Source organism: Melanotaenia boesemani, chromosome 22, assembly GCF_017639745.1.
Source record: "Melanotaenia boesemani isolate fMelBoe1 chromosome 22, fMelBoe1.pri, whole genome shotgun sequence".
Taxonomy (NCBI): Eukaryota; Metazoa; Chordata; class Actinopteri; order Atheriniformes; family Melanotaeniidae; genus Melanotaenia; species Melanotaenia boesemani.
Genome location: NC_055703.1, coordinates 20,228,061 through 20,255,616, shown reverse-complemented (window position 1 = coordinate 20,255,616; position 27,556 = coordinate 20,228,061). Strand labels below are relative to the sequence as shown.

At 40.0% G+C, this 27,556-nt stretch overlaps 1 protein-coding gene across 7 annotated transcripts in view; it reads left to right on the top strand.

Moving 5' to 3' along the window:
- The window catches only part of sipa1l1 (signal-induced proliferation-associated 1 like 1), an 85,446-nt gene extending 58,028 nt beyond the window's left edge, over window positions 1-27,418 (top strand). For all 7 annotated transcript variants that reach the window (XM_041975330.1, XM_041975324.1, XM_041975325.1 and 4 more), the window contains 15 exons: window positions 5,645-6,224; window positions 7,896-7,994; window positions 8,908-9,083; window positions 9,187-9,474; window positions 9,856-10,005; window positions 11,172-11,302; window positions 14,001-14,098; window positions 14,331-14,818; window positions 16,673-16,858; window positions 18,401-18,569; window positions 19,053-19,287; window positions 19,654-19,824; window positions 19,922-20,033; window positions 20,208-20,286; window positions 23,598-27,418. In XM_041975330.1, coding sequence (XP_041831264.1) covers window positions 5,645-6,224; window positions 7,896-7,994; window positions 8,908-9,083; window positions 9,187-9,474; window positions 9,856-10,005; window positions 11,172-11,302; window positions 14,001-14,098; window positions 14,331-14,818; window positions 16,673-16,858; window positions 18,401-18,569; window positions 19,053-19,287; window positions 19,654-19,824; window positions 19,922-20,033; window positions 20,208-20,286; window positions 23,598-23,741 — 3,106 coding nt within the window. In that variant the 3' untranslated portion in view covers window positions 23,742-27,418. The remainder of the gene's footprint in view (window positions 1-5,644; window positions 6,225-7,895; window positions 7,995-8,907; window positions 9,084-9,186; window positions 9,475-9,855; window positions 10,006-11,171; window positions 11,303-14,000; window positions 14,099-14,330; window positions 14,819-16,672; window positions 16,859-18,400; window positions 18,570-19,052; window positions 19,288-19,653; window positions 19,825-19,921; window positions 20,034-20,207; window positions 20,287-23,597) is intronic.
- The last annotated feature ends 138 nt before the right edge of the window (window positions 27,419-27,556 follow it).

Below are 27,556 nucleotides of genomic sequence, written 5' to 3'. Positions count from 1 at the left end.
CACCTCCTGAACATCAATGGAATATTTCACTGCTGTGCATGTGTAAAAATTTTATGCCAGATGCACACGGGCGGCATGGCGTTGCTGAACTGCAGCGTTGCAACTGCATGTGTGTATCCACACCATCGACCTTTATTACTGTGGAGCTACTACTGCTCCTGTCTGATATCAGTTACACAGTTACCATAACTAAAAGTGAATCTTTCATCATTAATAAAATAGTTACTGACATTTTAATGTCTGTGACAAACTTTGTACACACTAGAGCGAAAGGTGACACCATTGTTTTGACTCAAACATGTCCAACCTGTGTATTGCTGAGAACTGCTTACCTGGTGGTCACCTCTATTATTAAAAGTAAGCATTGTTCAGAAACTCTCATGAACAGCCAGTGATAATGCTCTTGTTTGTTAACATGGGAGTTAAAATGAAAGTCAAACACAGCCTGTGTTGTAAGGGCGACCTGAGAGTTAGTCCAAAAGCTTCAAGAGGATCAATAATCATCTGAAAGCTTTGAAAAGACCTAAACAGGTGAATGTGTGTTTATTCAGTGGTAGGCCTGTATGATGTGGAAAAGTGTAATGTGGTTTTATACATATCGGAGTTAATAAAACCAATTACTAGCGTTAGCTTGTGGAACAGGTCTTCTCAGAAGCACAATGAAAGTAGTAAAGCTGAAGAGAAGAGTTTGAACAGACTTGCAGTATCCTTACAACTTGTGTTAGGTAATGGTGAAGGCATGTCTAAGTTTCCTCATGGCATGAGGGATTCTTTTCATTAGAGTAAGAAAAATTTCAAAACTGTCAAATAGATTATGTTGAACAGATCAGAGATGGCTTTTTAAGGATATGATAAATGCTTGGAGAGGAAGTTAAAATTGGATTAGAGAGAAAAATAGTGCAGTTGGTGTTTGAAATTCTAGCAGCGTTCTATTTAAATCATTACATGAGTACATTGCCTGCCCTTTTTTATCCTTTTTCATCTTATAATACGTCTTTTAAGCCCGTGGGTAACATACATTTCAAAAACACCAGGTTACATCCCGCATAAGTCTTTTCCTCATACTTATGGTCTGCACACAACTTCTTCATAACTCTGAGATGAAGAGATGAGCTCGTCTGTCACTGTCATGAAGTAGGTTTTAGTGTCAAGAGCCCTTTCCGCAGCTCTTATTTCCACATTTTTTAGAAATGTTCAATCTAAAACTCAATGTACCACACTGAATAATTTTTGAGGAAATAATTAACATTCTGTCTTACCTCTGCTTCCTTTTAAAGCTGTTAAACTGTGAAGGACATTTCATTGAGTTTGTCTGCCTGTCCTGTTATCTTGCCTTCTGTCATTCTTTCTTATCTCACTCTCTTTGACTCCACTAATGGCTGTTTTAATTGCTGTCTGAGCACATTGTGTGAGGCTTTAATTGTCCCCCATACAGCTACTTCATTACTATGCAGCAACACTAAAACACACACACACACGAGCAACAAGCAACAGATTGAATGCTGAACAAAAGCTTTTTATATGTACTTTCTGGTGATTCATGAATGTAAATTAAGTTTTTTGAAGGAAAAATTTGTTTTACTCTACATGCAGGTGAAATTGTGGGTTTCAGAAGTAAGTTATGATTCACAGTCACCACAGGAAATCTGACTAAGTCATGATGAATTAACTAAATTTTGCCTAAATGTTCTGGAGCTTTGTTTCCTCTGGATTTATGAGGACATGGACTCAACACGTTTGGCAGGGAACTAAAGACCCTCTGCTGTTCTGCATCATTAGGCTTGGCTCGCTAAATGTGTTTGCCATTTTAAAGGTGCGTGTAATTAGTTTTCTGGACTTACTTTGGTTTCCACCTGCTTTGAAGCATTTGAAGATCAAAAAATAATCTACTGCTCGTTGATTGGTTATTACCGCCGCTTGCTCTGAATGCAAATGCAAAATGAAAGAGTAAATGAGAGATTTGCATCTGTGAATATATATCTGCACGACATAAACAGTGATATGCTATTTTTTTTTCTTTTTATGTAGTAAACATGGCTGTGTCCTGTCTGTTAATCCTTACTACTTTGAAAACCACTTGTCCTGATAGTTGCTGTCAAAACTGATTTTAATAATTGAACTAGAGCATTTAGTTAGACGCTGCAGTTCTGCTGAAAGAGACGGTGTGCAGCTGACTAACCTACCATGTGCCTGCATTTGCTGTGTGAAATGGATGCCAGTACTGCTTTACCCTGGATACAGTGCTGTGCCCTTCTTTGGATGTTGACTGCCTTTTGTTGCATTCTCTGCCAAGATTATTCCACTGCTTCAAAGGTCTGGGCAGATTCAATCAGACCTCTTATAGTGCACACTTACAGAGGTTTTCAAAAATTAAAAAAATCAGCTTGTTTAGCCATATTTGTACAAAAATACTATTTTATGACAAACTTATCTACGGCCTGTTTGATGTTTCTTTTATATGCCTAAAGGTGCTATTTAAAATTTGATGTTTAAGTTGTTTATTATGCGTTAACACAGCTTCATCCTGTGATTTGGTGCTTTTTTTTTATGCTTAAATTATCAATGCCAATGTTCGTTAGTTTTATTATCCCCAGGGGGGCAATTGGTTTTGCAGCCATCTGCAAATGACAACCAGACAACAACACAAGAATAAACAGTCAAGACTAACAAAATGAACAAATTGAATAAAAAAGTCATTATTTAAAAGCCCAGTGGCCACACAGCATTATTTACCAAGCTTGCGTGGAACATATCACACGAAAGCTTTCGAAGAACTTGCTGGACAATAAATTGTTGAGTAGAATAGAGAAGAGCATTGTCTACCAGGCCTCCATCATGAGAAGGTAACTGTGGTCACATACAATGGCTGACATGTTGTCTACATATCACAGAGGAATTAGTGCTGGCAAATCTTTCTTCTCACAGCAATTTCCTACTTCTTCTGTAAATCTTCATTTTTGGGAAACCTGCACAATGAAAAGACCCTGGAGATGTGGGAGAGTCTACAGAGACATTTTTACACAGGAAGTGAAATTTATTTTCTTCAGATTTCTTAAAACTTTAATCTGAAGTTCATCTAGACATTATCCTAGTAGACGCATATTTATTCTTTACCAACAAAAACAAATAGTTATTGTATGAAAGCAGATGGAGATGGTATTAAACACCAGAAATATTTTGCTTTAATTAGAGATGGATACATCCATTATGTCTGTTTCTTGTGTAAAATAGTCTGCCCAAAAAGTGTCATACCAGTCAGACTGGTCTTATTTTTACAACAGCATTTACAATATCAGCGTAATAACTGGACCTGACTTCCACATGAACCTGTTTGACATGGAAAACGATCTTCCATTTGGATGTTTCTGGGCATTTTGCGTTATTTTATCTGATGCCTTTCAGTGCACATAACTCTTTCACTCTGACCACAAGCCACCATTATTGAACTGATGCAGTTGACATTAAGCTTTACAGAAATCTCAAACCATCAAGCTTTCTTTAAAACTCAAATTTCCATCTGGTCCTGATGGATTATTATTGTTTGTTTATTTCTAATTACATATCTATTTTCTAGTCAGCATATTTCCATATTCCTTATCAAGAAGTAAATCACTAAGTGTTGTACAACTTGAAGCTTTTTTTGCTTTATGACCACTTGTCACAAGAAGACAAAAGCATGGTTTACTGTATATACCTTCCCTACATCACCACTTATACACATGTCCACCTCAAAGCCTCCCACTCCATCAGGTATTGACATGTTCTTTTTCTTGGCCTGGCTCAGTGGGCAGCAGGTCATGGATACTGGAAAAGCAGAACTGCCCCCACACTGGATATTTATATGCCTACAAATCACTGAAACCACAGTAATTTGCTCTTTGATTTTTACTGGCAAGCCTCATGCCGTGAGGACCACACAGAAGCCACATAGCTCAGATATCACCACTGTACAACATTCTCCTCTTCTCACCCTCTCCAGCTTTTCTCATCCGTTCTCCCTTTTTTTCATTCATTCTTTTGTATGCTGTCTGGTTCTCTCACTTCCCTGATACCAACATGTCTCCATCGCTTTTTTTCTGTCCAGCATGACTCACAGGTCCTTGCATGACTGACTCACAGGTGTTTGAGATCAGAACAAGTGCTTTCAGAGCTCCACTGTAATGCATTTACTGATGTTTATAGTGGTAAAGAAGAATAGGAATAAAAGGTCACATTTTATTTAAGCCTGCTTGTAGCCACTTTACATACTCCTCTCCAAAATATCCTGCATGATTCATTCGTCATTTAAAGAAATGCAGGTAGATATAGCTGCAGTGCTGTTAATGTGCATGAGCTGTCAGTCAACACTTTTTTGGCGATGATTACATGCCACTAACCATTTCAATAAGAGTGCTGCAAGACAAGCTACTGTGCGTGTTTTAAGGACTTGTCATTAGTCATTTAGAAAATATCTAAACAGCTGCATGAAAACTGACACATTCAAGGATCACATGTTAACATGTCTTCATGCCCCACTCCCTTCACACACATTCACTGCACACTTCCTGTTTCTGTCTAGAGTTCAGCACATAAACCACGAGGGAATTGCATACATTTCCAAATACTAACACTTCTAAACTGCTTCTATCATTCATTCATTAAATGCTGTGTGTATTCTCCAGGGTAATTTCCATTAGGAAAAAAATCCTCTTTTCCCTCAGTCTGTCACAAACAAAGATAGGTGGGAAATGGGGTATCAGCAATTTGACAGCCAGTGTAATTGAACACCCCACGTCTCCAATGAGGAGGACAGGGTGTCTCAGGTATGTTTAGAAATATGTGGGTGACATAAATATTGCTTATTAGACGGTGCAATTAATCTTTGTGCCAACATTTGTGCGGATACCTCTCAGCAGGGTGGCATGTGGGACGAGGGCTCAGACTTCCTGTGCTACTTTTGTTACTTGGCAGCTGTCAACAGTGAGTGGATCTGTGATTAAATTCATTCAGTTGAGATGAGGATGAGACTAGGACAGGTGACCCATGTACAAACAAAGCTCTTTCGACATATTAGTTTACCCGATTTGCATCAAAGACTGATGCTTTTTGGAAGCATTTTTGTCTTGCTTTTCGTTTTCGTACTCTGTAAGCAGTTATTCCTCCTCATTCTCCCACACAGTCTCTTTTCTTAAAAGCATTTCCTTTTTACTCTCAGTCTTGGCTTTAAGGGACTTTCAGCAGAAGGTTCGGAGCAGTAGTCTCCCCTCATCTTCTTTTTCTCTCTCTCCATCGCTCTCCACGGCTGTTCGGCTAAGTTCCTGACATACCAGAAAGGGCAAACGGCCACAGATGGCGGTTCCAGGGACTCAATAAAAAAGAGGAGAAAAAAGCCAGCAAATACACAGTGCTTTTATAGATATTCAGGGATGTTTGCCTTCAGACATAAAACTGTGAAATAAAAATGGCAGCAAATGACTGATTTAATGTAGGAAACCAAAAATAATTTTTTCATAAGCACAAAGAGATTGAAACTAGAACTATCTAAATATTATTGTAAGGTCCTGAGGTATAATTTAAAAAAAAAAAACAACTGATTTCTTAGCTTTTCACTGTGTGCTTGTCTGTTTTCCTCATTTATTTTTCCTCTCTGGTCTCCCCCTTGTAGTGTGTCAGTGACCCGTTCCAAAGATGTGCCCTCATTCGGCCCTCCGATCCCAGAGGGTGTGACCTTCCCCAAGTCATCTGTGTTTCGGGACTTCCTGCTGGCCAAAGTCATCAATGCAGAAAATGCCGCCCACAAATCACACAAGTTTCGGGCCATGGCCACCAGAACACGCCAGGAGTACCTGCGTGACCTGGCTGAGCGCCACACCACCAGCACGTCGATTGACCCCTCTGGAAAGTTCCCCTTCATTTCACTGGCTCATAAAAAGAAGGAGAAGAGTCGGCCATATGGAGGAGCAGAGCTGCGCAGTCTTGGAGCGGTGACCTGGCCAGTTCATGCTGAGGATCATGGGAACGGAGGGGAACTTGAGGCTCTCCTGGCCATTTCTAATGACTTTCTCATCCTGCTGGACCAGGAGGCCAAGGCTGTGGTGTTCAACTGTGCCACAAAGGATGTGATCGGCTGGACACTCAGCAGTCCTGCGTCTTTAAAGATTTTCTATGAGAGGGGAGAAAGTCTGTCTCTGAGGAGCATCAGTAATAATACAGAGGATTTCAAAGAAGTGGTCAAACGTCTAGAGGTTAGAAGACACACACACAAACACATTACATATGTTATAAGACTGTTGGTTATGGGTAGCAGATTGGGTGTCAATAGGAGGATTTATTTGTTAGACAATGGACTGCATTGCTTATGATCAAAAATTTGATAAAACTCAATTTGATTCTTTGCTGACAAATGTTCATTCATGTAAAAAATAGAATACTACTAAGAAACCAAATCAATGAAAAATGCCGTCGGCTGTCATTAATCGTTTACCTGACCCACTCAGTCTTTCATACTATATTGTTGTTTTTTGTTCTGATTGAACAACATCTTTGCATCTACATGCCAACCTGCTGTCTCCTCGCAGTTTTCAGGTTATTGAGGGAGTTTCTGAAACACCTCTGGACAACAACAGTCTCCTAATGGCTCATACACCTACACATACAGTGAAGTGATGCTAGTTGGTTCTTAGCTGTTTCCATGGAAACTGGTCAGGAAAAAAAAGGTGTCTTCTTATGTAATCATCAAGCTTTTGAATGCGTTAATTTCCCCAGGATCCTCTTTCTTTTAAAAAAAAATAAAGGTCTATCTGCATGCATGTTGTTTTGGGCATATTTAACCTGGACTGTATTTGTACCTATAATTTGTGCATTTGTATACAAACAAGGATAGATCATTATTTGGCTCAGCACTCTAAAGATCATCTCACGTTGCACTACATGCATCAGGTCAGCTTGACTACCTCAGTGTCGAAGAAATAAGAAAGGAAGTGCCCTTGGCCACCCAGTTTTTAAAAAAAATACATTTATTATACAAAACTCTTTCACTCTCTTCTCTTCTCTCTGTCTTTGCTCGTGCCCCTTTTCCTCTTGTTTGCTGTTCATCACTTTTTTTCTTGTGCTCTCTTCCTCTCCCACGCACACATTCAGAAACAGAGTGCAATAACAATTCCTGTCAGGTGCCATTCTGCTGCATGATTTATTCAAGCTTCCCTGTGAAGTTTGATTTTTGTGGAGCTTTGGCTAAAACTATGGTGAGACAGAGAAAATGCAAAAGTGCCCTAAAGCCAGTAGGTAGACATCTAAGTAGAGAGAAATGGATGGAGTCTGACTGGCCATGAGAGCAAGATTTAACGGATTATCTATCAACTCATGGGTTTTCTTTTGCAGTTAAATATGTCTATATATCTATTTTTCTTTCTTCTTAAGTGTCTTCCTTTCAACTTTCTACCTCAGCTGTTGTGAAAATGAAGCATAGCTGCTTTACAGTACTCCCCTGTCCTTGGCCAAATGAAAAGAGTTATAAAAGGATGAAAGTTTCTCCTCAGCAGTGCATCTTTGTGTTCAGACTCGTGTCAGAGCAATAGACATTTCTGCTTTCATTTGTTTTCTATTGAGAGGTGCACTACTTATTATTATACTTTATGCTCTGAAGTCTCCTGGATATCACTTACGTCATTTGGAAAAAAAATTTGTTCCTCATGAGAAAGCATGCATGCATATTCACTGAAAATATTCACACATGTCAACAAGTTTCCTGGAGTTACATAGAGAGAGAAATTCATTTTACTGGTACCTATTTTTATTTTCAACTGATTCTGTCTAAAAATATGAATCTTTGACTGTTTGGTTGTTTTTGCCTTTGATTTTTTTTAATATTCAGTTTGTGTGTGTTTTGTGCTTCTCTCTGCCTTCCATATGTCTAGTTTCTTACAAAGGGTTGGGAGACATCTGAGATGACACTTCGTCGGAACGGCCTGGGTCAGCTCGGCTTTCATGTGAATTATGAAGGCATCGTGGCTGAGGTACTGGTCTATATATAACACAGCTTACATGTTCTGTTACAGTGTAGTAAAAAGAGGTAGGACATGTTCTTCCATAGGGCATCTGGATATGATTTAATTATATTGCTGAAGGACAATGTAACAGATTGCGGTCATCAGCTGGAGGTGTAATTACTTGTATTTTCAACATAACGTGGCGTGGTTGTTAATTCTGTCATGCACAGCCATTTTTCTTTCCTACATCGATGTGCTTCAGTTAAACTGCATTATTAAGAAAAAACAACACTTTATGGGGGCTGGGCAGTCTATGGATGATAAGGTGAAGCAAGGTTGATGGGATAGTTTATAATCTAATGTTGCTTTACAAAGTCTGTTTATTCTGTGCAAATGTTAGCATCTTTACTCTAAAGTCCTGTCCTCCTGTATAAGGGCTTTCTGACAAATGCTGCTTTTTCTGTATTGCATCTATTGCCCACATTGGAATGCAGATTTTGGCAGAGTATTGCTCTGATTATGATTATTAAATAATTTGAGGACAGATAGGTGAGCTGAAGATTTGACATCAGCTCAATACCTCACTTTAAAGATTTTTAATTTTCTGGGTCAATTTTGATAATGCAGAAAACAGAAGAATGCACATTCATCTCTGCCAGCTAATTCTGATAATTTGTTTTCTATACAAATTTGCTAGAAGCTCAACATGATTTTCAGCAAACAGTGGTGCAGTTTGAGTGCAGGCATTGGTATATTTTTGACTTTACAACCTTATGTTGTATGAAGTTATCATTTTTGGCTCATATTGCCCAGCCCTATTATTACCCTATCCTAGAAAACTGCAATAGATCCAACCCAACATGGAATATATAGAAAGCTGTAGTGTTTACTTTAGTTAAATGTTGTTCAGCAGGTCATTTGATGAAGCTGTTATTTCTAGGTTGAGCCGTATGGCTACGCCTGGCAGGCAGGCCTACGCCAGGGAAGCCGTTTGGTGGAAATCTGCAAAGTCGCCGTAGCAACTCTGACCCATGAGCAGATGATTGATCTCTTGCGGAACTCTGTGACAGTTCGTGTTGTTATTATCCCACCACATGATGATGCTACTCCACGCAGGTAGGTGGGAAGGGAAATTGTGTATATTAAAAGTGGACCTAACCCTATGTTTTTTTTTTTATAAAAGCCTGAACTTGAGTATGAGTTTCCCCTCTCTTTGCAGGGGCTGCTCAGAGCTCTATCGAGTGCCTGTGTCTGAATACAAGGGCAGCAGCAGCGATAGTGGCTCCTTCGAGTACAAGTTTCCCTTCCGCAGCAACAACAACAAATGGCAGCGAACATCCAGCAGTCCTCAGCAATCACTGACCGCTTCACCACAGCCTCACACACCCAACCGGGCCATCAGCTTGGGCAGCTCAGTGGGAAAGACCCTGTCAGCTGAGAGGCTGGAGAGGGGTGCTGCCATTCCACGAAGCGTCAGCAGTGATGGCCGACCTCTGGAATCCAAGAGGTTAGAACCTGTTGGTTTTTAAATATAAGTGAAATACGTCTTTATTGGAAGACTGTGGAAAACATTTCCTGCAAACATTTCCAGTGGTTTCTTATATGAAATCATTACTGTTTGCATATTTTATTACCACCTGTCTGGTGAAAGGACAAATATACAAAGACAGTGTGAAAAGTAATGTGAAGCACATAAACAGCCAATGTTTATAGAGCTGATTTTATCCAGAATCTTATATTTGCTCCTGGTATTTTTATATCTCGACTGAATATGGGAGCTTGGGCCATTAAATTTATATGGTGCTTATTTGATTTAATTTCATTAATTTAATTTTCAGGTGAAGACATGCTCTGTTTTCATGGTTGTGTGTCTGTGTTTGTGTATCAGGATGTCTCCGGGCAGTGAGAGCTACAGTCTGGCCTCCTCCTTGGCTTTAGGCCGCTCCCCGCACAACCGCAGCTCTCCCAGCAACCTGTCCTGTTCCAGCGATGCTTCTGGAAGTTCCGCTCACTGGAGACAGAAGTCCATGCCTGAGCAGTAAGGAAAACTTAGGGGGGACGACACAGTCTTATGTGTACTATGAAAAGCACCCAAATGAATTTTCACTCAGCATCACTAAAGTTTTAAGATGCCCTGAGGCACTTAATTCATTTCGTTTAACTCATGATTTCATTAATGAGTGAAAAGTTAATATATAGTCATCATTTTTCCTCTTTAGAGGGCATAAAATATGTCTAGCTTCAACTAGTAATAATTAATAAATTGACATATTTGAAGGTTTTTAAGACACTGTATATTAATTAAACTGTTGTAATGATGTGTATCATTAGTTCTGGAGCAAGGTAATCAGCTTTTTTTTTTTCCTTTTTTCCACTGGAGCATGTGGGGAAAATGCATCATGTCTTAAACACTTTCTCTCTGTCATCTCTTGCTCTGCATTTTTAATTAGGGAAAGCATACATTTAATTGTCTTGTATAAAAATGTGTGCCAAATTGATAGCACACGCAAAAACACGTTGCAGTTGATTTAATTCAGCTTTATTTGTGTAGCACCACTTCACAGCAATGTCATGTCAGGGCACTTTACAGACAAATCAATTTGAGCCAGTTCATAATAAATAATAGTCTAGCTAAGGAACTAATTTACTAACCGGGCGCTCTGAGGGTTACGTCTGTTAAAAGGAAAAATAATGCGTGCAATCCATTGCCCTTGGTGAATATGCAATATGGGCATCTCTGCCAGAAAGCACAAAATATTGGGAGGAGCCGATGTAAATGGATCAGCGTAGCACACACAATGTGATTTACAAACTTAAAACTGATTGAACTGGCTAATTGAACTGGTTAACAGTCATCTGCTCCTCACAGTAAGAGAGCTGTACCAGTTGCTAAATATTGGTCAGAAGTGCCAGCCCCCACAAGTATTTGTTTTGGAACTTTGTCTTATAATCTTGTCACCTCCTTTTAATCTCAACTCGTGTTCTTGTGGTTACATTTTGTGTTTGCGACCATCCTGCTCTGCTTCTGAACTATCCATGACGAAACCATAACACACTAAATCCTCATTTGGATACTGCTGTTTGCGGAAACATTCTTAGTTGGTCACGCCCAAAAAAACATGTGCAATCTGTTTTTGTGCGCATTCAATTTTATCAAGGATTTTAGTATATCAGGCTCTATGTGTGTGTGCACCCACTCTCTAGGTTTGGAGGAAGCCGGCATTCCCCAATGTCTACAGAGAGACGGGAGGTGGTCGGAGAGGGTAGTTCCAGTGGGAAGTCTACTCCCAATTGGTCAAGAATGGAAGATGGAGGAACTGAGCGAGGGTCAACAGGTATAGATAATATGTTCAGTAATATATCTTTCTGAGAAATGTTTGTAATAATCAGTATAACTGATTAACTGCCTGGTGAGAAAGGTAGTAATCTTTCCAGTAATACATGGTCTCTTGAAAAAGAAAGCCACCGGGGGTGTTAAGAGGGAGGTGGTTGCTCCATGGGCCAGGGTCTGGGCTGGCTGTGCTGATAAGGGTGCTGCTGAGAGTGCCCAGTCTGCTGCATCTGGGTGGGGTGTGGTGGGGGCTGGATTTAGGGCTTTCTATCTTCTGGTCCAACGTGGTTGTTTCCCTCAGGGCATGATGGGAGGTTTAAATGTCATGTGTGTGAAAGTGAGGGAGGCTGTGAGTGAGGGGTTATGGGGTGGATAGATGGGGCTAAGGGGTGGTGGGTGCGTGGAGGAGCGAGGGTGGGGGTGTGTAGGAGTTGGTGGTTGGGGGCTTGACATTATTGTTGTCAATGAAAAGAGGACCCTGCAGAAAAAGTTTGGGAACCTCACTGTAAAATACTTTGGTATGCAAAGGAGGACAATGGCTGCAAGATATCCAGGTCCTGTGGCTGTAAAACTAGCCCAAATCATCACTCCACCTCTACTGTGTTTGATAGTTGCTGTAAGGTGTGACCAAACATGTCACTGTGTAGTATGGTCTCATCTCTCATGAGGGCGTTGTTACTGAAGTCTTGTGGTTTATTCAGATTTAAATATGCAAAGCTGACAAACCTAAGCTGTGCTACCATGTTCTATTAATGGGGTTCTCCTGGCAACCCTTACAAACAAGCTATATTTAAGTTTTCTTTTAATAAACCTAATTACAATCTGAGTGAACTTATTTTAAACATTATATATGTAAATAATTACCCAAGGAATTGCAAAACTTTCGAGCTGAAATAGGATATGACTGCTTTTATTCGTGTTGGCAAATTTGCATTTTAACATATGCAAAGATTGTGGGAGCAGTTGACTGTTGCGAAGCACGGAGAGAGGACAGGAGAGAAATCTTCCATATTTATCTCTCCCTCTAAATCCTTTGAAGTGACAGGTATCTTGAAGAGTGTGTGAATAGTGCCTGTGTGTCCCTCCTCATCTGCCAGTGACTGTTTCTTTTTTTTCGTTCTTTTAGCAGCTTTTGAGATACCCACTCTGACAGCAGTCTCTCTGCCTCTAACACCCCCTCCTCTTTTTCCACCTCCTTTTCCTCTGCAAGCTGTAAATTACATTGCTTTCACAGAGAAGGTCTTAATGTCTCTACAAACTAAAAGGTGGGAACATAATGAGACCAAAATGAAAGAGAATTATTGGATGTGTTCAGATGTGATCTCAGTTACAGCAAATGGATTTTTCTCACTCACTTTCTGTTCTATGAGGCTTAATAAAGGAAAAAGAGGAGATGTTTGTGTTTGCTTTCAACAAAGTTGGCCAACATTGTGTTCCTTTCCTTGCTTCCTTCCCTCCTTCCAGTATGTTCCTCATTTTCCATTTTGTGTCCTACTCATTTTATTCCTTTCAACATCCCCCTTTCATTTAATTGTGAGTGTTCTCTTATAGGCATTTTTTAAAATAAGCTGTGCTTAATTCTAGCTTGGTTTTTCAATGCCTTTTTTCCTTCTACATCTCTCAGATTCCCCGCAGGACGTTGTTTTGATTGATTTTTGACCAACTGAGTTTCAGCCATGTCCTCAACCTGTTCCCGACTACCACAATTACAGTCACAGACCTCAGTCTTTCATTTTGTGGTTGTTTATAGTATTTATGTTGTTATTGGTTAGGGTGGAACAATGCAGGCTGGGCCAGCTCTGCTGAGGTCCAGCCTTACACCGTCCACTCTGCTGTCTCTGTGGTTTAGACTTCCGTCCTCTCCTCTTCCTCCCATTTTCACCCATCAACTTTAGTTTTAAGCAATAATGATGTGGCCATGCTCTATCCAGAAATAACACAAGTCACACAGAGGACAGAATACTCATTTTTGCTCATACTTGCTCTTTGCAGCTCAACTTTGGCAATGTTGGTTTTGCCATGACACTAATTAATTAATTCAATCTGAAAATGACCATTTGTCATGAATTTTATACACTTTTCTATTTGTTCATCTAAATTTGATTGTACATATTCAGACAGCTAATCTCTAACTCTTTAGTTAGAAAACAAATATGGGATACACAGCATATTGTATACACAGGAACCCCATACAAGCAGGCATACACATGCGCAACCATCTTTAATTAGCACAGAACCCCGTGGGCAGCAGTTCATCTATGCAGAGTAATGAGTATTCCAAGTCAGATAGAAGTTACACTTTTAGATTCTCCCCAGCAGATGTTATGATGCCACCCCTAGCTCTCTCATGGTCATTAACTGCGTGCTATGTACATTTTATTGCATAACATGTAGACGATTACACAATTGTCCCATTTACACTGAGTTTTGCTTCAGGACTCGCACTCTCTCATGTGGCACAACAAAACTGGCATGGGACAAATTTTTGTTTGATATCCTTTGATAACAAGGCTTTTGGATTTTTGTTCATGGGCGAAGCATGGGTGGAATGAAAACAGTGTGAGCTTCCTGGAAGCGCTGCTGCTGCAGTAGCAAAAATACACGTAAATCATCCGTTAAATCTTGGCCGCTCATCTGTTTGTGCCACAGGGTCTGTTTGTGTGTTTTGTCACCAACACCGGATTTGTGTAATCTTATTGCAGAGGCCCCAGTTTCCAAATCTGGTCAGGGCTACTCGGGAGCTCCCCGCATCCAGAGGCAGGAGCAAGTCATCCACCTGTCCCCAAAGAAGGGCAGCCAGGTCAGACTTTACACCTAGCATCAGACAGTAACATCTGAATGCTCTGTAAGCCCTGTTGATGTTTTATGGACTAAAGAACATCTGTTCGCATGTGGATTAAAGCTTATCCTGTTAGTAAATTTGATTATATGACATGTTGATTCTTATTATTGGGGTCAGTAAAATAGTTCCTTTAATATGGAAACCTTTAACTGTCAGTTCACTTTGTTCTTCATTTGCTTTGCCCTGGCAGTCTGATGGCCCTTACTCAGGTCACTCCAGCAGTAACACTCTATCCAGCACCGCTTCCAGTGGGGGCCACAGTGACAGCGACAAATGGTATGAGATGGGGGCAGGTGGAGGTTCCAGCGGTGACCAGGGTGACCCAGAACCCAATGGTTTAGGAGGAGGAGGCTACCTCCAGGGTACCTCTGCTGACAGTGGCATTGACACCAGCTCTTATGGAGCCCCACATCATGCCCACCCCCACTCCCATCATGGCAGCACCACCTCGCTACTGGCTCCCAGTGGAAGTAGAGAAAGCAGGGAGCGCTCAGCATCTCCGTGGCATAGTCCAACCGAGGGAGGGCGGAGGATGCTCGAGAGGTCGCCTGCTGCTGCAGAGTCTTCTGGTCCTCCAGGAGAAAGGAGCCTGGAAGGGATGGGTCGAAGCCCGCCAACTCATCTCCTCGTTAGAGACAGCAGTACCTACAGTCTGAGTGATGCTGGATTACACTCAAGGTCAGTCTGTGGGAATAATGTGAAATTTTTAGTAAATAAATGAATGTATCTGTGCAAAACCTTTGGCTGAATTATACTTTACAGTCCTTAATGAAATCTGCTTCGGCAGTCTTATTGAAAAGATGTCCAGGCAATAAAAGATAGGACTTTCAGAACTGCTTTCCCAGTAATAACCAGAACATAACCACTGCATGTGTGAAATCATGTGGTTGACTCCGACCCTTGGAACAGTTTTTGGAACAGACTCAAATTGCAGCCATATAATCACAGCCTTCTGCAGGTGTGGTGAGATTGTTATTGCAAGTCCTCATACACACACCCAACAATATTTATTTGTTGTCCTCTCTTTGTAACCAGCTTGTTGCCCCATGCTGTTTAGAGAAAATGCAGCTACTTGCATACTGGCTTCACTTTTCAGACCCTGACACTATGTTCAAGTTTTGAATCCACCCTGTGTTTTCTGTGATAAGTAAATTTTGCAGCTAACAGTCACATCACAGTATGAGATGAAACACTAGTGGTGATAGTTTTATGCTTGGTTGCCATGTGATATCCATCATCTGGATGTATTATGTTCAAAACTAGTCACCAAGTCAAATGGTATAGAGTAATGTCTTCCTGATTATATCGTGGCTGGTAAATAATGCTGTGGAGCAGCAGAGTGTGATTAATTTAGCTAATAAACAGCATTAATTTGTTTAAATAATAAATCTTGAGTTTTAAAATAGAAAATTTATTGGAACCCTGGTAGTATTGCCTGAGCTTCTGCAAGAAAAGTCTTAGGAGTTGTGATTAAATTATCAAATTACTACAAATATATTAGAAATGTAAGTTTAGAAAAGTTCTTACCCAAAACATCCATTGTAACTAGTCATTTTAGAGCCATTTACCCAGACAGACACATGATCTGATCAGAGGCAAAGGTAACAGCATCTAAAGCAGATGGCAAACACAATCCGTGTGCTTTGTTTTAAAGGAATAAACTTGCACGGTCCGCTTAGCTTTATAGCTTTTTCTTTTCTTTTCATGCTTTCTATTCCTTTTATCACCACGGTAAAACATGTCAACAGTGTACCATTGTCCACAGCCTCACAGCCAATAGTATACACTCTAAAATCACTTCTGTTGAGTAAAGGTTTCATATTACAGCTTTAACTAAATTAATCTTTGAATATTTTCTTCTTGACCGCAACCAGTTTGTAGTTTGTCATCCCAGTGTGCATCTGAAGTCTGCAGCAGGTTTCCACTTTCCATTCTCATGCCAGTATTTCTTTACCCAAGAACTCACCAGACGGCTTCCCTCTCAGCAAGGATTCTCTGGAAACCAAGCATAAAGTCATTTTAATTCCTCCCTATCTTTCCACATTAGGCCTCAGGAAATGTGGAACACATGTCCCACATTTCATCGCAGAGCTGGTGTCTGGAGCTGGGAGAACTCCAGTGACCACTTTTTTCCAGTTTAAGAAGGTTTATTTCAGCAGTCCAGATACTATTACAGTGCATGACCTGGGCTTCATCTGTCCAGCATTTAAACTATGTTTGTATTCTGTCAAGGTGGGTGAAGGGAAGTAAGAGTAAGCAGGATAAAACTGGCTTGACTGCAGGTGATACTTTGATGCATTTTTTCCATCTTTAACTTAACTCCTGGAAATTCTTTGAAAGAATTTATACTGTAGAGCTTTAGCAAAGCTCAAGTCAAGACCAGAATTAAATTCTAAATGGTTACACTTTTAGATTTTTCTCTCCAAAAAAGAAAATAAAAAAATAAAGAAATTCAGATGCAACATACAGCAAAAAAATGTAATTACTGTTAGTTGTCTACCATCAATATTTTCTCCTCTTGCTCCTTTTCAGGCACTCTGGCCACAGCTCTCCCAGAGATGAGTCATCCTCTTCAGCAACCTCCCCTTCTTCTCAGTCCTCTGTGTCCCCTGGGCCCAAGAGCTTTTACCCCCGACAGGGAGCTCAGTCCAAGTATTTGATTGGCTGGAGGAAACCTGGGTCCACCATCAATTCTGTTGACTTTGGAGACACACGCAAGTAAGGACACAAAGAAAGCAAAGTAGAAAACATGAAATACACCAAAAGCAGTGGTTTTAAACAGGTTTTCTTAGCCAGTGCATATCTTTTCCCCCTGCATGCTGAAGTCTATAATTACTGGTCTTTTTACCTTCTATCTTTAAAAGGACAGGAATGTCGCATTTGTTGACAAGTTCTTGCTTTTAGTTCCATATGAGACATTAAGTTCTTCAGATGTGTGTTTCTTGACAGAAAATGTAAGTTGTACTCATTTTCCCCCCATCTCCAGTGAAAACTGGTATTTACACCCTAGTGTTTTGTTCCCATTGTTGCTGAGCTACAACCAATTGAAACCCATGTCTGCTGCATTTGCAAAACTGAAGCTTGATTAAACAGTCAAGATTCAGGAGTTAGGTGTTGGTGGGGAGGGGGTTGTTTAGCAGATGCTTTTATCCAGTGTAGCATAAGTGTGCAAGATAAGTGTACAACATTCAAGTCTCCGTGTAGTTGGAAATGCTTGCATTAGGATTAGTGCTATCGGTTTAAAAGACAGACTAAAGTAAGTAAGTCTTGTTGGGTTATTAGAGGCTTTAGGAGAGGAGGTGCTCTGGCAAGATGAATCTTAAACAGATTGTTGAAGGTAAAAAGGCATGCCCCTGCTCAGTTAGCACTTGGAAGCTCATTCCACTGTCAGAGAAACTCAAATGTTTGTATTATGCAGTACCAGATGATGATCCCGAGAGAAGTGACTTAAATTTAACTTGGTCAGCTTTTGGCAGTTGACTCATTGAAAGTATATTTCAGTGAGTAATGAAGCTGCATGTGCCCTTTCCTGTTTGATCAAACACCAGATGTGCCACCATGTTCTGGACTGTGTTTAGGGGGTTTCACTGAGCATGCTAGGAAACGTGCAAAGAGTGCCTTGCAGAAAACCTGCAGAGATGTAACAATGGACTAAATCAGGAGCTGAGTGGTATACTTAATAAGATATGAAATGATTTTCAACATGTTGTTAAGTGCAAGATGTGAGTGACAGTAATAAGTAAGTAATAAGTGATAGATTATTATATACATGAGTGAAATGACTAGTGCAGTGATTTGCAGTTTATTTACAATAAAATTGGTATTTATTCTCTACAATTTCAAAGCTCAATGTTGCTTTTATGATGGCACTCTGATGGGTTTATTTTCTGCCTTTCTTTATTTATAAAGAGATGAGAAAAATGAACTTTACACTTACTCATAGCAGCTCTGGCATATGAGACTGCATTTTATCCTGTTACATTTACATCCGATCACATTTTATCCACCCACTCTTTTTTGGCATCAGTGTTTTTCAGCAGTAAAGAATACTACTTGATTACCCCCCTGTGGCTAAGGAGGGTATTGCAAGGAAAATAATGCAGTCACTGAATGTAATTAATAATAGAGCTCTGTAGCCCAGTAATGACATGGGTTTGTTTTTAAGGGTCATTACGAGGCTCTATGAGCAACAAATAAAATTGAACTCAATTGTGTTTACTTAATCTGTTTTTTATTTGTTTGTTTTGCTTTGTTTTTTAGGAAATCTCCAGGAGAAAGTGGAAGCGAGGTGGTTCCAACCCCAGCAGCCAGGCCATCACTTAGAGACATGCACTCACCCCAGTCGCATGCAAAATCAACTATGGAGGAAGATGTGAAGAGGCACACTGCTCCTGACAGTCCCCCCCCACCACGAAAACACAAGGAAAAGGTACTTTTCCTTGTGTTTTTAAGAGAGTCTTGTTACTGAGCTGGGCGATATGACCACAAATCAAAATCACGATTAATTGAACATGTTACCTTGATTACAATTAACTAGCAATTATTTTTAGTACCATTTTATTTTTTGTCCTCATAACTAACTGAAAGCTTTTGTTGCAAATATTTCTATAATAGAAGAGCAGATATTGATTTTATAATATGTGAAAGGAAGCACACACAGTTTAACCAAGTATGGTCATTTAATGAATATTTTTAAATCCATTTAAGAGATTACAGATTAAAGAGATTACATCGATTATTGGTTCTGAATGTCAGTTTGGATTAATTTTCAATTAATTGCCCAGCCTTTAACACGAGGCTGTACAGTAACATGGATTATTTTTCTCTGTATACTTCTGTTAAATCAGTTTCTATCTATTGGGAAGTAAAAATTAACCTCCACCCTCATCGTTTACCCCTCATCTCGACACAGCATGGCCAGAAGTCACCTCCGGGCCAGCCTCTCAGCCGCCGCCGCTCTCTCCATCGTACCCTGTCCGATGAGAGCATCTATCGCGGCCAGCGCCTTCCTTCCCTGAGCGACTCAGTGACTGAACCAGCGCTGGGCTCTGATGTTCTTTTTAGTTGTTCCACCCTTCCTCGGTCCCCCACCACCCGTGGCGTGCCCCTCAGACGGCCCTCCTATAAGCTGGGAGTCAAGCTCCATGGTGAGAAAGAGGAGAAGGGAAGATCCTTCTTGGCATAGTTAACTACAATCACTTCACATGGCATCCTTTTACATCTCTATTTTTACTGTAAAACTGTACAGCTGTATACTTGGTGCTGCTTTAAAACATTACCTTCAGTTACCATAGTTTTCAATTTATCCATGTATGTTGTAAAACAATGCAGGACAAAAAGTTGAACACATTCAAGCTAAGTTCAAAGAAATTACTAAAACAAGCTGAGGGATCATGTGGTAGATTTAATTCCAGATGTGTATCTGCTGCCCCCTCTGGATAAATGCATGGTGGTCATAGATGTGAGTGATTTCATTTTCTACATGTGGTGCTTTCTGCAATTTAAATGAACAGGTGACCTTTCTGCATCGGACACGTCATTGGTGGATTTGGTGGAACGTCATCGCGGGCCTCTTCCTCAGGAGCTGATGCCCCTCCCATCATCAAATAGGGACAGCCCTCTAGACTGGACACACCTGGTGGATGTGGCCAATACCTTTGAGAATGAGAGAAACACACACTACAGTAAAGAAAAAAAAAATCATTCTACTTTTAAAAGCAAACAACTGCACAAGAATCTGTATATAATGCATTTCATCTTTGTACATATGTTTCCTCCCAGTCCAAAGAAGTTATGTGTTTGGGGATGCAAACCACCGAAGCAGCGGGGCCTCCAGTCCTCAGCAGCCCCACATAGAGCTGCAACCAGCTCCGTTATCACGGCCCTCATCCAGGTAATGCTTTATTCTGCCATTTGCCCTCACAATATTGAAGTCTGAAAAATCTCCAATGTAAACCACTTCATTTACTTGACAAATTATGAGCTCATCGTGTGAAATTATAAAATATAATAACTCATCCTACTTCTTAACAAAGCTTCCTCACAGGATATGTATTTTATCTCACAGTGAGGGTCACATTGGGTTGGAGAGGAAGGTGACTAAACTAGAGGCCATGGTGAAGATGCTCCAGGAGGATCTGAAGAAGGTGAGACAGACTCTCAAATGTATTCACGTTGGTCCAGCTGTTAGAACTTTTCTTTCATGTAAACCTGCTCCATGCTGAGCTGAAGGATTATTTTCTGTGTGAGTTGCTGGAAGGCATGAAAAATAAAGGCTTTTGTTAATCTGCATATCATTAAACAGGAAGCATTTGTGTGTGTAAATATTTGCTTTTTAATATGAATATCCCCTCAGCATTTACACACTGCAGCCACTGCGTTGGTTACACTCTGCTGCTGACTCAGATTTCACTGCAGTCCCTCCAGCTGTTGTCTTAAAGTCATTGAAAAAGAAAAAAATTGTTTTACGAAAATTATTTCACTCGAACAGCTTTAGTAGTTTGCTCTTAAATAAACTCTAAAGGGCTCAAAAAAGTTTCACTGATACTTTTTTTTAATGTTTGGGGTTCACTACATTCACAGAGCTTCTACAAGAAGTTTCTGCAGTGCTAGAAATAAAAAAAAAAATCTCATTAACAGCTTAACAGTTGAAACTTTAACCTCCCATAGTGTTTCTGTCATGCTTGTAGTTTCTTTAGAAGGTGTAAAATATAAGGTTTTAATGGAAATAATACATTTTCCAGAAACCCCTCAGGTTTTAAACAAAGCCTTATATTTGAATGGGATAATAAAGTTACGGTGGTTTCTACACATAAACATGAGTATTTTAGTCTGGACTTTCCCATCAACAGGGATGCAATGCTGCCGTGCTGTACTTAACTGCTGTTGGGCAGAAACCTTTCATTTCTATATTTCAACTTTTTTCATGACTTGATGCCCTACTTCATCAAACAACAATGTCACACAAGCAAATATCTATAAGTTCAACAATATAGCAACACATTGTGAGCTTGTTGTTTGGTTATTTTCATCAATAATTACAAAATTAGAAGGAATGGTTTTAGACTTAGGAGGTTTCCCAGCCAACAGCAAATACTTTCTGATCTACTTAGAGTTATGCAACTGTGGAATCAGTTACTCCAAGAAAGCAAAGAGCGACAACATCCTTACTTTGGTAACTGTGGCTTTATTTCTGAGAATTTTCTGAACATACACATGCCCAAAATATGAGCAATGGATGAGGAACACATGCTCAACTTGACCTGGTCTGCCAGTGAAATTATGGTGATTATAGTTAAAATATGCCCATATATCATTTCATCTCTTCCACCAAACCCCTTCGTCGACACTGCCGCAATGATTAATCTATGAATGAATGAACTGCTTGTCTGTGTGTGTGCTGCGCTTCTGGTGGTGGGTGTGGCCAAGGTGAAGCAGCATTGCTGACTGATCGCGCTCATAATAGGCAGAAATGTCGTGCATTTTTTATGTCGGACAATCAGCCCTTGAACATTTTCGTCTCGTCAACGAAATTTCACAAACTTCTTGTCATGTTTTTGTCATCAGAGAGCCATTTTTAGCTCGTCGCTCTCGTTATCGTCATGAAAAAAAGGTTTGTCAACGAAATAAATTCGTCGTCATCGTTGATTTATAACATGTTTAAATTTTTATTTAATTTCATAGCCCAAAGGATTTGTTAAGCAGGGCTCCAGAATCTGAATATAGTTAGTTGTTTTTCTAAGTCACACTGGTGTGGCTAACATTTTGCAGGTCCAGTGTAGAACTTTTATCTCCCCAAGTGTTTGTCTGCATCTTCTGTGTTCATTCACTCTTTACCTGAGCTCAGGGAAGAAAAATAGTGTTTAAAAACCAATTAAAGGAAGAGAAAGGGTGGATCTTCACCTCTCATTGGTTCTGATCCACAGCTGTACACCTTGTTGTGTGTTTGGTTGAAATCGTGTCCAGTATAGTGAAGAACATCATGGGCGAGTCAAATATCATTTCAAGATTAAGAAAAATCAACCTACAGTAATTTTTTTTTTTTTTTTTTTTTGTTCCATTCCTGATTCCCGCCCTGACTCTGACATATCTATCCAGGCATCAGTCTCCCAGTCTCAGGTAAGATGCCTGCATCCTTTTCGGGAATGGCATCAAACTCAGAAAACCAAACCTAAAATGGTAAACCTGTATACTTTCAAAAAAAGACTGTTTAGTTCAGTTTCCTTGGTCCCCATACAATATAACGTGGTCCACTGTAGGGCAGTTTAGTTAAAGAATGGCCGGCAACAGTGCCTTCATTAGTGGGTCTGCAACATTCTGCATTGAAACTTTTATAAAAGCACAACAGCTAAAACAACACACTGCATGCCGTGAAAAGTATGTGATGGCAGTGGCTCCTCTCTGCTTACCTTACACAGGCCGTCGGAATCAGAAGCTCTGAGGAATCAGACATGATAATAAAATTCAGCATGGCATATACAGTAATATAACCAAAGAAGGGTGTAGGATTGTTGGGTGGGAGGCCTTATGAGCCATTTCAGAGTTTAAAATATTTAGTTGAAGCTAGAACTTGATCTCGTTATTGATCTCAGACAAAATCCAGACATGATCTGTTTGGTCTGCATAAATGCAACGTTTTTCTGTTTCCTTTTTATTAATGATTTTAGTTCGGATTATATATTTACACGTTTAAATCTGCATTGGGACATTTTGGTATGCTGAACTCATCTGGTGTGGTGATCACGTACAGCAGATCTGTCACCTCGTTGTGTGCTGCCGCAGCTAATAGGACCCCTGCTGCTCTCGTCCTCTGTTCCTTCTGAAGTTTTGAGTTGCTTTGAGCTGATAGTTGCTGACTTTGTTGAGTTTCTAATTAGTTTGACCTTTGGCATTGAAAAGTTCTTACCTCCAGTAATTTGGTATGACCCATGTCTTATGCAGTTACTAAAACCTTCTACTTCTCTGTGATATGCTGGACAGTGCTAACTTGTCTGCTGTATCTTTTTTAATGAAAGTAAATCAGGAAAACTGTCACTTCCACCTTCTTAAGCTGCTCTCATGTTGGCAGCCGTTAGGGTCTGCTAATTCACATGATTTCAGTCTTAATTCCGGATGTATTAACCCAAATATATTTATTCTTTTGCCCACAATTCAGGATTTACTTTTCTTGTGCCTTGTGCAGATTTTAAAATCTGTCTTTAAAGCTATTAAGGTCAGTGTAGATAACAAAATATTCCCCGACCATGTCCTGCACCTCCTTAAAGTGAACCCTTGACTCATGATTGACTTGTTATAGACTAAAAGATACAGATATTTTGTGGGTAATTTATTAGAAATCTCTAAAATCTAAAAGCACCTCAATTTGTGCACAAACTTATTTTACTTGACAATCCGTAGCACACTCAATTCAGAACAGCTGAAAACTGATTATCTGACCCCCTTTTTGTTTTTCCCACAGGAACGAGAAGAAAAATTGCGTCTTCAGGCTCAGATCAAGAGGCTCTGGGAGGACAACCAGAGACTGCAGGAAGAGTCCCAGACCTCTGCTGCCAAGCTGAAGAAGTTCACTGAGTGGGTCTTCAACACCATCGACATGAACTGACTCTCACCTGCTAATTTCAGCTCCCACAAACACCCAAGCAGTTCAGCAGCACACACAGTCTGCGTCAAGAGGCAGATGGGATCAAGATGAGACTTAGTGTTGGATTCAGTTAGCCACCTTCCATTAGCCTCAAACGTGAGTAGATAAACTGTGTCCGACTCTGCAGACTCTTTTTCTGAGGTTGAGATTTGTCTCAGGCATTAAATCATAAGACTTTTTACACAACTAGATGATCATTTTAATCAACGTTTTTTTTTTTTTTTTTTTGCAAAATTGCCACCAAGAGGAAAATTTTGCCCTCATTCTTTTTCCTAAAGAAGTTGACTTTAGCCCTTACTCATATTCCAGGGTTCACAATAAAGAGTCAGCCCTTTCTTTCCTGCCACTTCTGCTCAGTGAAAGTGCTTTACTTTTCAGGGCGACAGTTGGCCTTTTGCATTTTGATTTTTTTCTTTTTTTTTTACCCTTTCTATTTTTTTTTTTAAATGATGTCCAGCTGCTCTGAAAGGGGACAAAAGTCTTTTGTGCCAAATCAAAGCCACCTCAGCACGTGGATGCACCGACATCCAGGTGACTTAAAAGAAGACGAATCTGAAATGCCACATAAAGTCTGACAGCTACGCAACAAATCTGCTAGTTGAGCCTTCCAGAATTTCCTGGAACATAAACACACACACTAAATCCAAAGCCACAACATCAGAGGACACAAAAGAGGTTTCTGTTTCCTTTGCATGTAAGTGGAATAGACAATTTTAGTGCCTGTGTTTTGTCTCCTCAAAAGCTGAAATTGCTGGACAGCCAGCCTCAGACATAAAGAAGGGTCGATGTGCAGCTGCTCAGGAGGTAAACATGCTTGTACAGTTCCTCTCCTCCGTGTCGCTCAGATCTGGATTACAACAACCGCTCTGTATGTACAGGACAAGGCTGAAGACAACACCTGAATGAGGAGTTTATTTAAAAGCCATCGGCAAGTAGTGCCATAAAACAAGACTAATCCAGAGTGCTTTGGTCCATCCTAGTTTTATGTGTTGTAAAAGCAATAGGAAGAAGTCAGGACTCCTGTCTTTCCCTCCAAAAAAAAAAAGAAAAAAGGAGAAAATGTCATTTGGAAGGTACACTTACAAGAACACCAATCTGCTGCACATGAGCCTTTATCCTTTTCCTTTGAACATCGTGCTCAGAAAAATAAAGGAAAGTGAGGAATCTGCTCATCATCCTACTGCCTGGAATACAGAAGGCCAGCTAATAATAAATTACAGAGACAGTTCTGAGAGGGAAACATTGGAGTCCCCCCACCCCCCGAGGTTAATTTATTTCCTTGTATTATAATTCTAATAAATGAGTTGTTCTATTCGTACAGTACAACGGACATCAGTGTTTAGTTCCTCAAGAGAAACGGTCACTAGCTATATTATTTAAATGGCTCTCTTTCTCAATTCTATCTAAAACCTGACTATATGCTTTTTATTCTGTATTTTGTTGTATTTTGTGGTGCCAGAGCCTGCTGTCGTGTTGCTTACAGTGCCCTCTAGTGGTAACCAGTGAAAATGTCATGATTTGTAAATGTGCTGCCTGCCATTCTGTATTTTTTCCCAATGCCTCTTTAGCAGTCTTACATCAAACCGGGAGGCCACCCAAACGTAGAGAACAGGAATAAGATCAGAAGCCAGCTTTTAGAGACAATCAAGCATTGATATATATATATTTTTTTCTTAGTAAAAGGAGCAGTTTTTGTGTGGATGTTGTCTTTCATAACATCTACAGTTTTCCTCAGGTTCGGTTTTAGCTGGGTAGGAGATATCTTCAGGAAGTCAGGAAGAACAGCATATGTTGTATTAAAAAGAAAGCTGATAAGAGTAATCTGCAGTAGGTGCTGCACCAGTGGCAGTGTGCATGTCGTCATTGTGTGAATGTACATCAGTCTATCCAGCCGTGCCTACAGTCACTTCTTTGGTCATTCACTCCCAGGCAGAGTAGGGACGTGCCTTTGAAATAGCACCTGGAGAATAGATAAAAAGGGAAAGGCTCTTCATCTTCATCCTGAAAGATCAACACACCTGCAGTCATACACACTCATCTGACGCACTTTTAATCAAGTTCATACTCAGTTTTCTGAGCCTCATAACATTTTGTGCAGGGAAATCGCTGCAACACATGAGATGCATGTAAAAACTGAACGCCAGCAACACGAGACGGGGAGGAAAGTGTGTGAGTTGTATGGATAGTTGTGCCTTTGCATTAATAGCATGTATGTATATTAGAGTGACAGTTTTTCTCTCATTCAGTGTTGAGGTTTATTTAGGTTACTTTTAGCTAGTCCATTATGGCTTTTGCATCACAACAGGGGTGTTTACCATCATTCTCTGTCCCCGGTTTTTAAATTCTTACATTTAAATCTTAAGTTTATGCATCTGCAGCACAGATCAGCACCAAGGAAAGTGAATGTAAAGTGAAAACAAGCCTAAAGAAATGTGATGTTTGTTATAGCTGGCGTATTCATTCAGCTCTGCAGCTTTGTAGAGACATAAGTGGACTCTTAGTGAGTGTATTGGTTCTGTTTTAAGAATCTTTTGCACCAGTAGACAGTTAACAACAGATTATTTGGGTTTTAATAGTTTCACAATCTGGCCACTTGTGAAAATCAGTCAAGTACTCAACCAGTTAAGTAAAATCCTGAAATTTTATTTTTAAAAAAGTGATTCATTTAGACATAATTTTTCCCAAACCATAAGGATTTGACTGTAACTTGTTTGCCAGTAACACTGGTTTTCAGTCTATATTAACATTGTTGCTTAAATTGTACAGTTCACTAACTGAAGGCAATGTTATGTATTTAGTTGTACATGGAAAGAGTGCTCTGGTTTTTGTATTTCAAATGAATTATGGCAAAAATGTGCAGTGCAGATGTTAAAATGTGCATCATAAAGTTGACAGTTGTCTTCAAGTCATAAACACATAAGCCAGTTTTTTTGTTGTTGTAAATGTTGCTTTATTTTATAGCTTGCTGATTTTTTTTCTCCTCAGTTGGTTAACAGAAGGATATTGGAAATATGAATGTTAAGATGTTTAAAAGTTTCACTTTGTAATATCTTATTATTGAGATCCTTTGCACAATGTTTAATACAGACTGCGTTTGCAGGTTTTGGATATAAGGAGGATGACTTGATCCATTCCTGTTTAATCCTGTCTTGGTGTTCCACCATAGTTTCCCCACCAGTGCAGCTCCTGTCAAATAGAGGAAGGTGCTGGACTGCATTGGCTTTACAAAATGTTAATATGAACTGAATGTTTCCTTGAGTATCGCTGACCAGAAAAGAGCAGACTGGATGTTAGTGTCATAGGGATGCTTGTCAGGCACGGCTTGCGAGGTCAGTGATTGCAGCAGGGGAGGGAGGTTCTACAAAGCTCAGAGACGCAGCCCGCATCCTGATCCGTTCTGTTTGCTCCTATTGACTCAACAGTAAGCCCATCGGCTCCCGCTGGAGATAAAGCACACACTTTTTAATGGACCACAAGTTTTACAGGATTGAAAATACTGTTTACGTCCCAGATCCATTGTCTTTGTAAAGTGTAAAAGTATAAAAGACATTTGCAGTGATCACAGTATTAAATTTTCTGAAATAAATAAATGCTGTTTGTTGTGCTATTATTTGCGTTTTTCCTCTGCTGTATTTTTTTTTTTTAAATCTTCATGAAAGCTGTTTTAATGTTTTCCTTACTTTTTCACACACTGGTAACTGCTCACTTTCCATCAGAGGAAAGGGGATTTGTCTTTCCTGTCTCCTGCACAGCTCCTGTCTGATTTTATCGTGCAA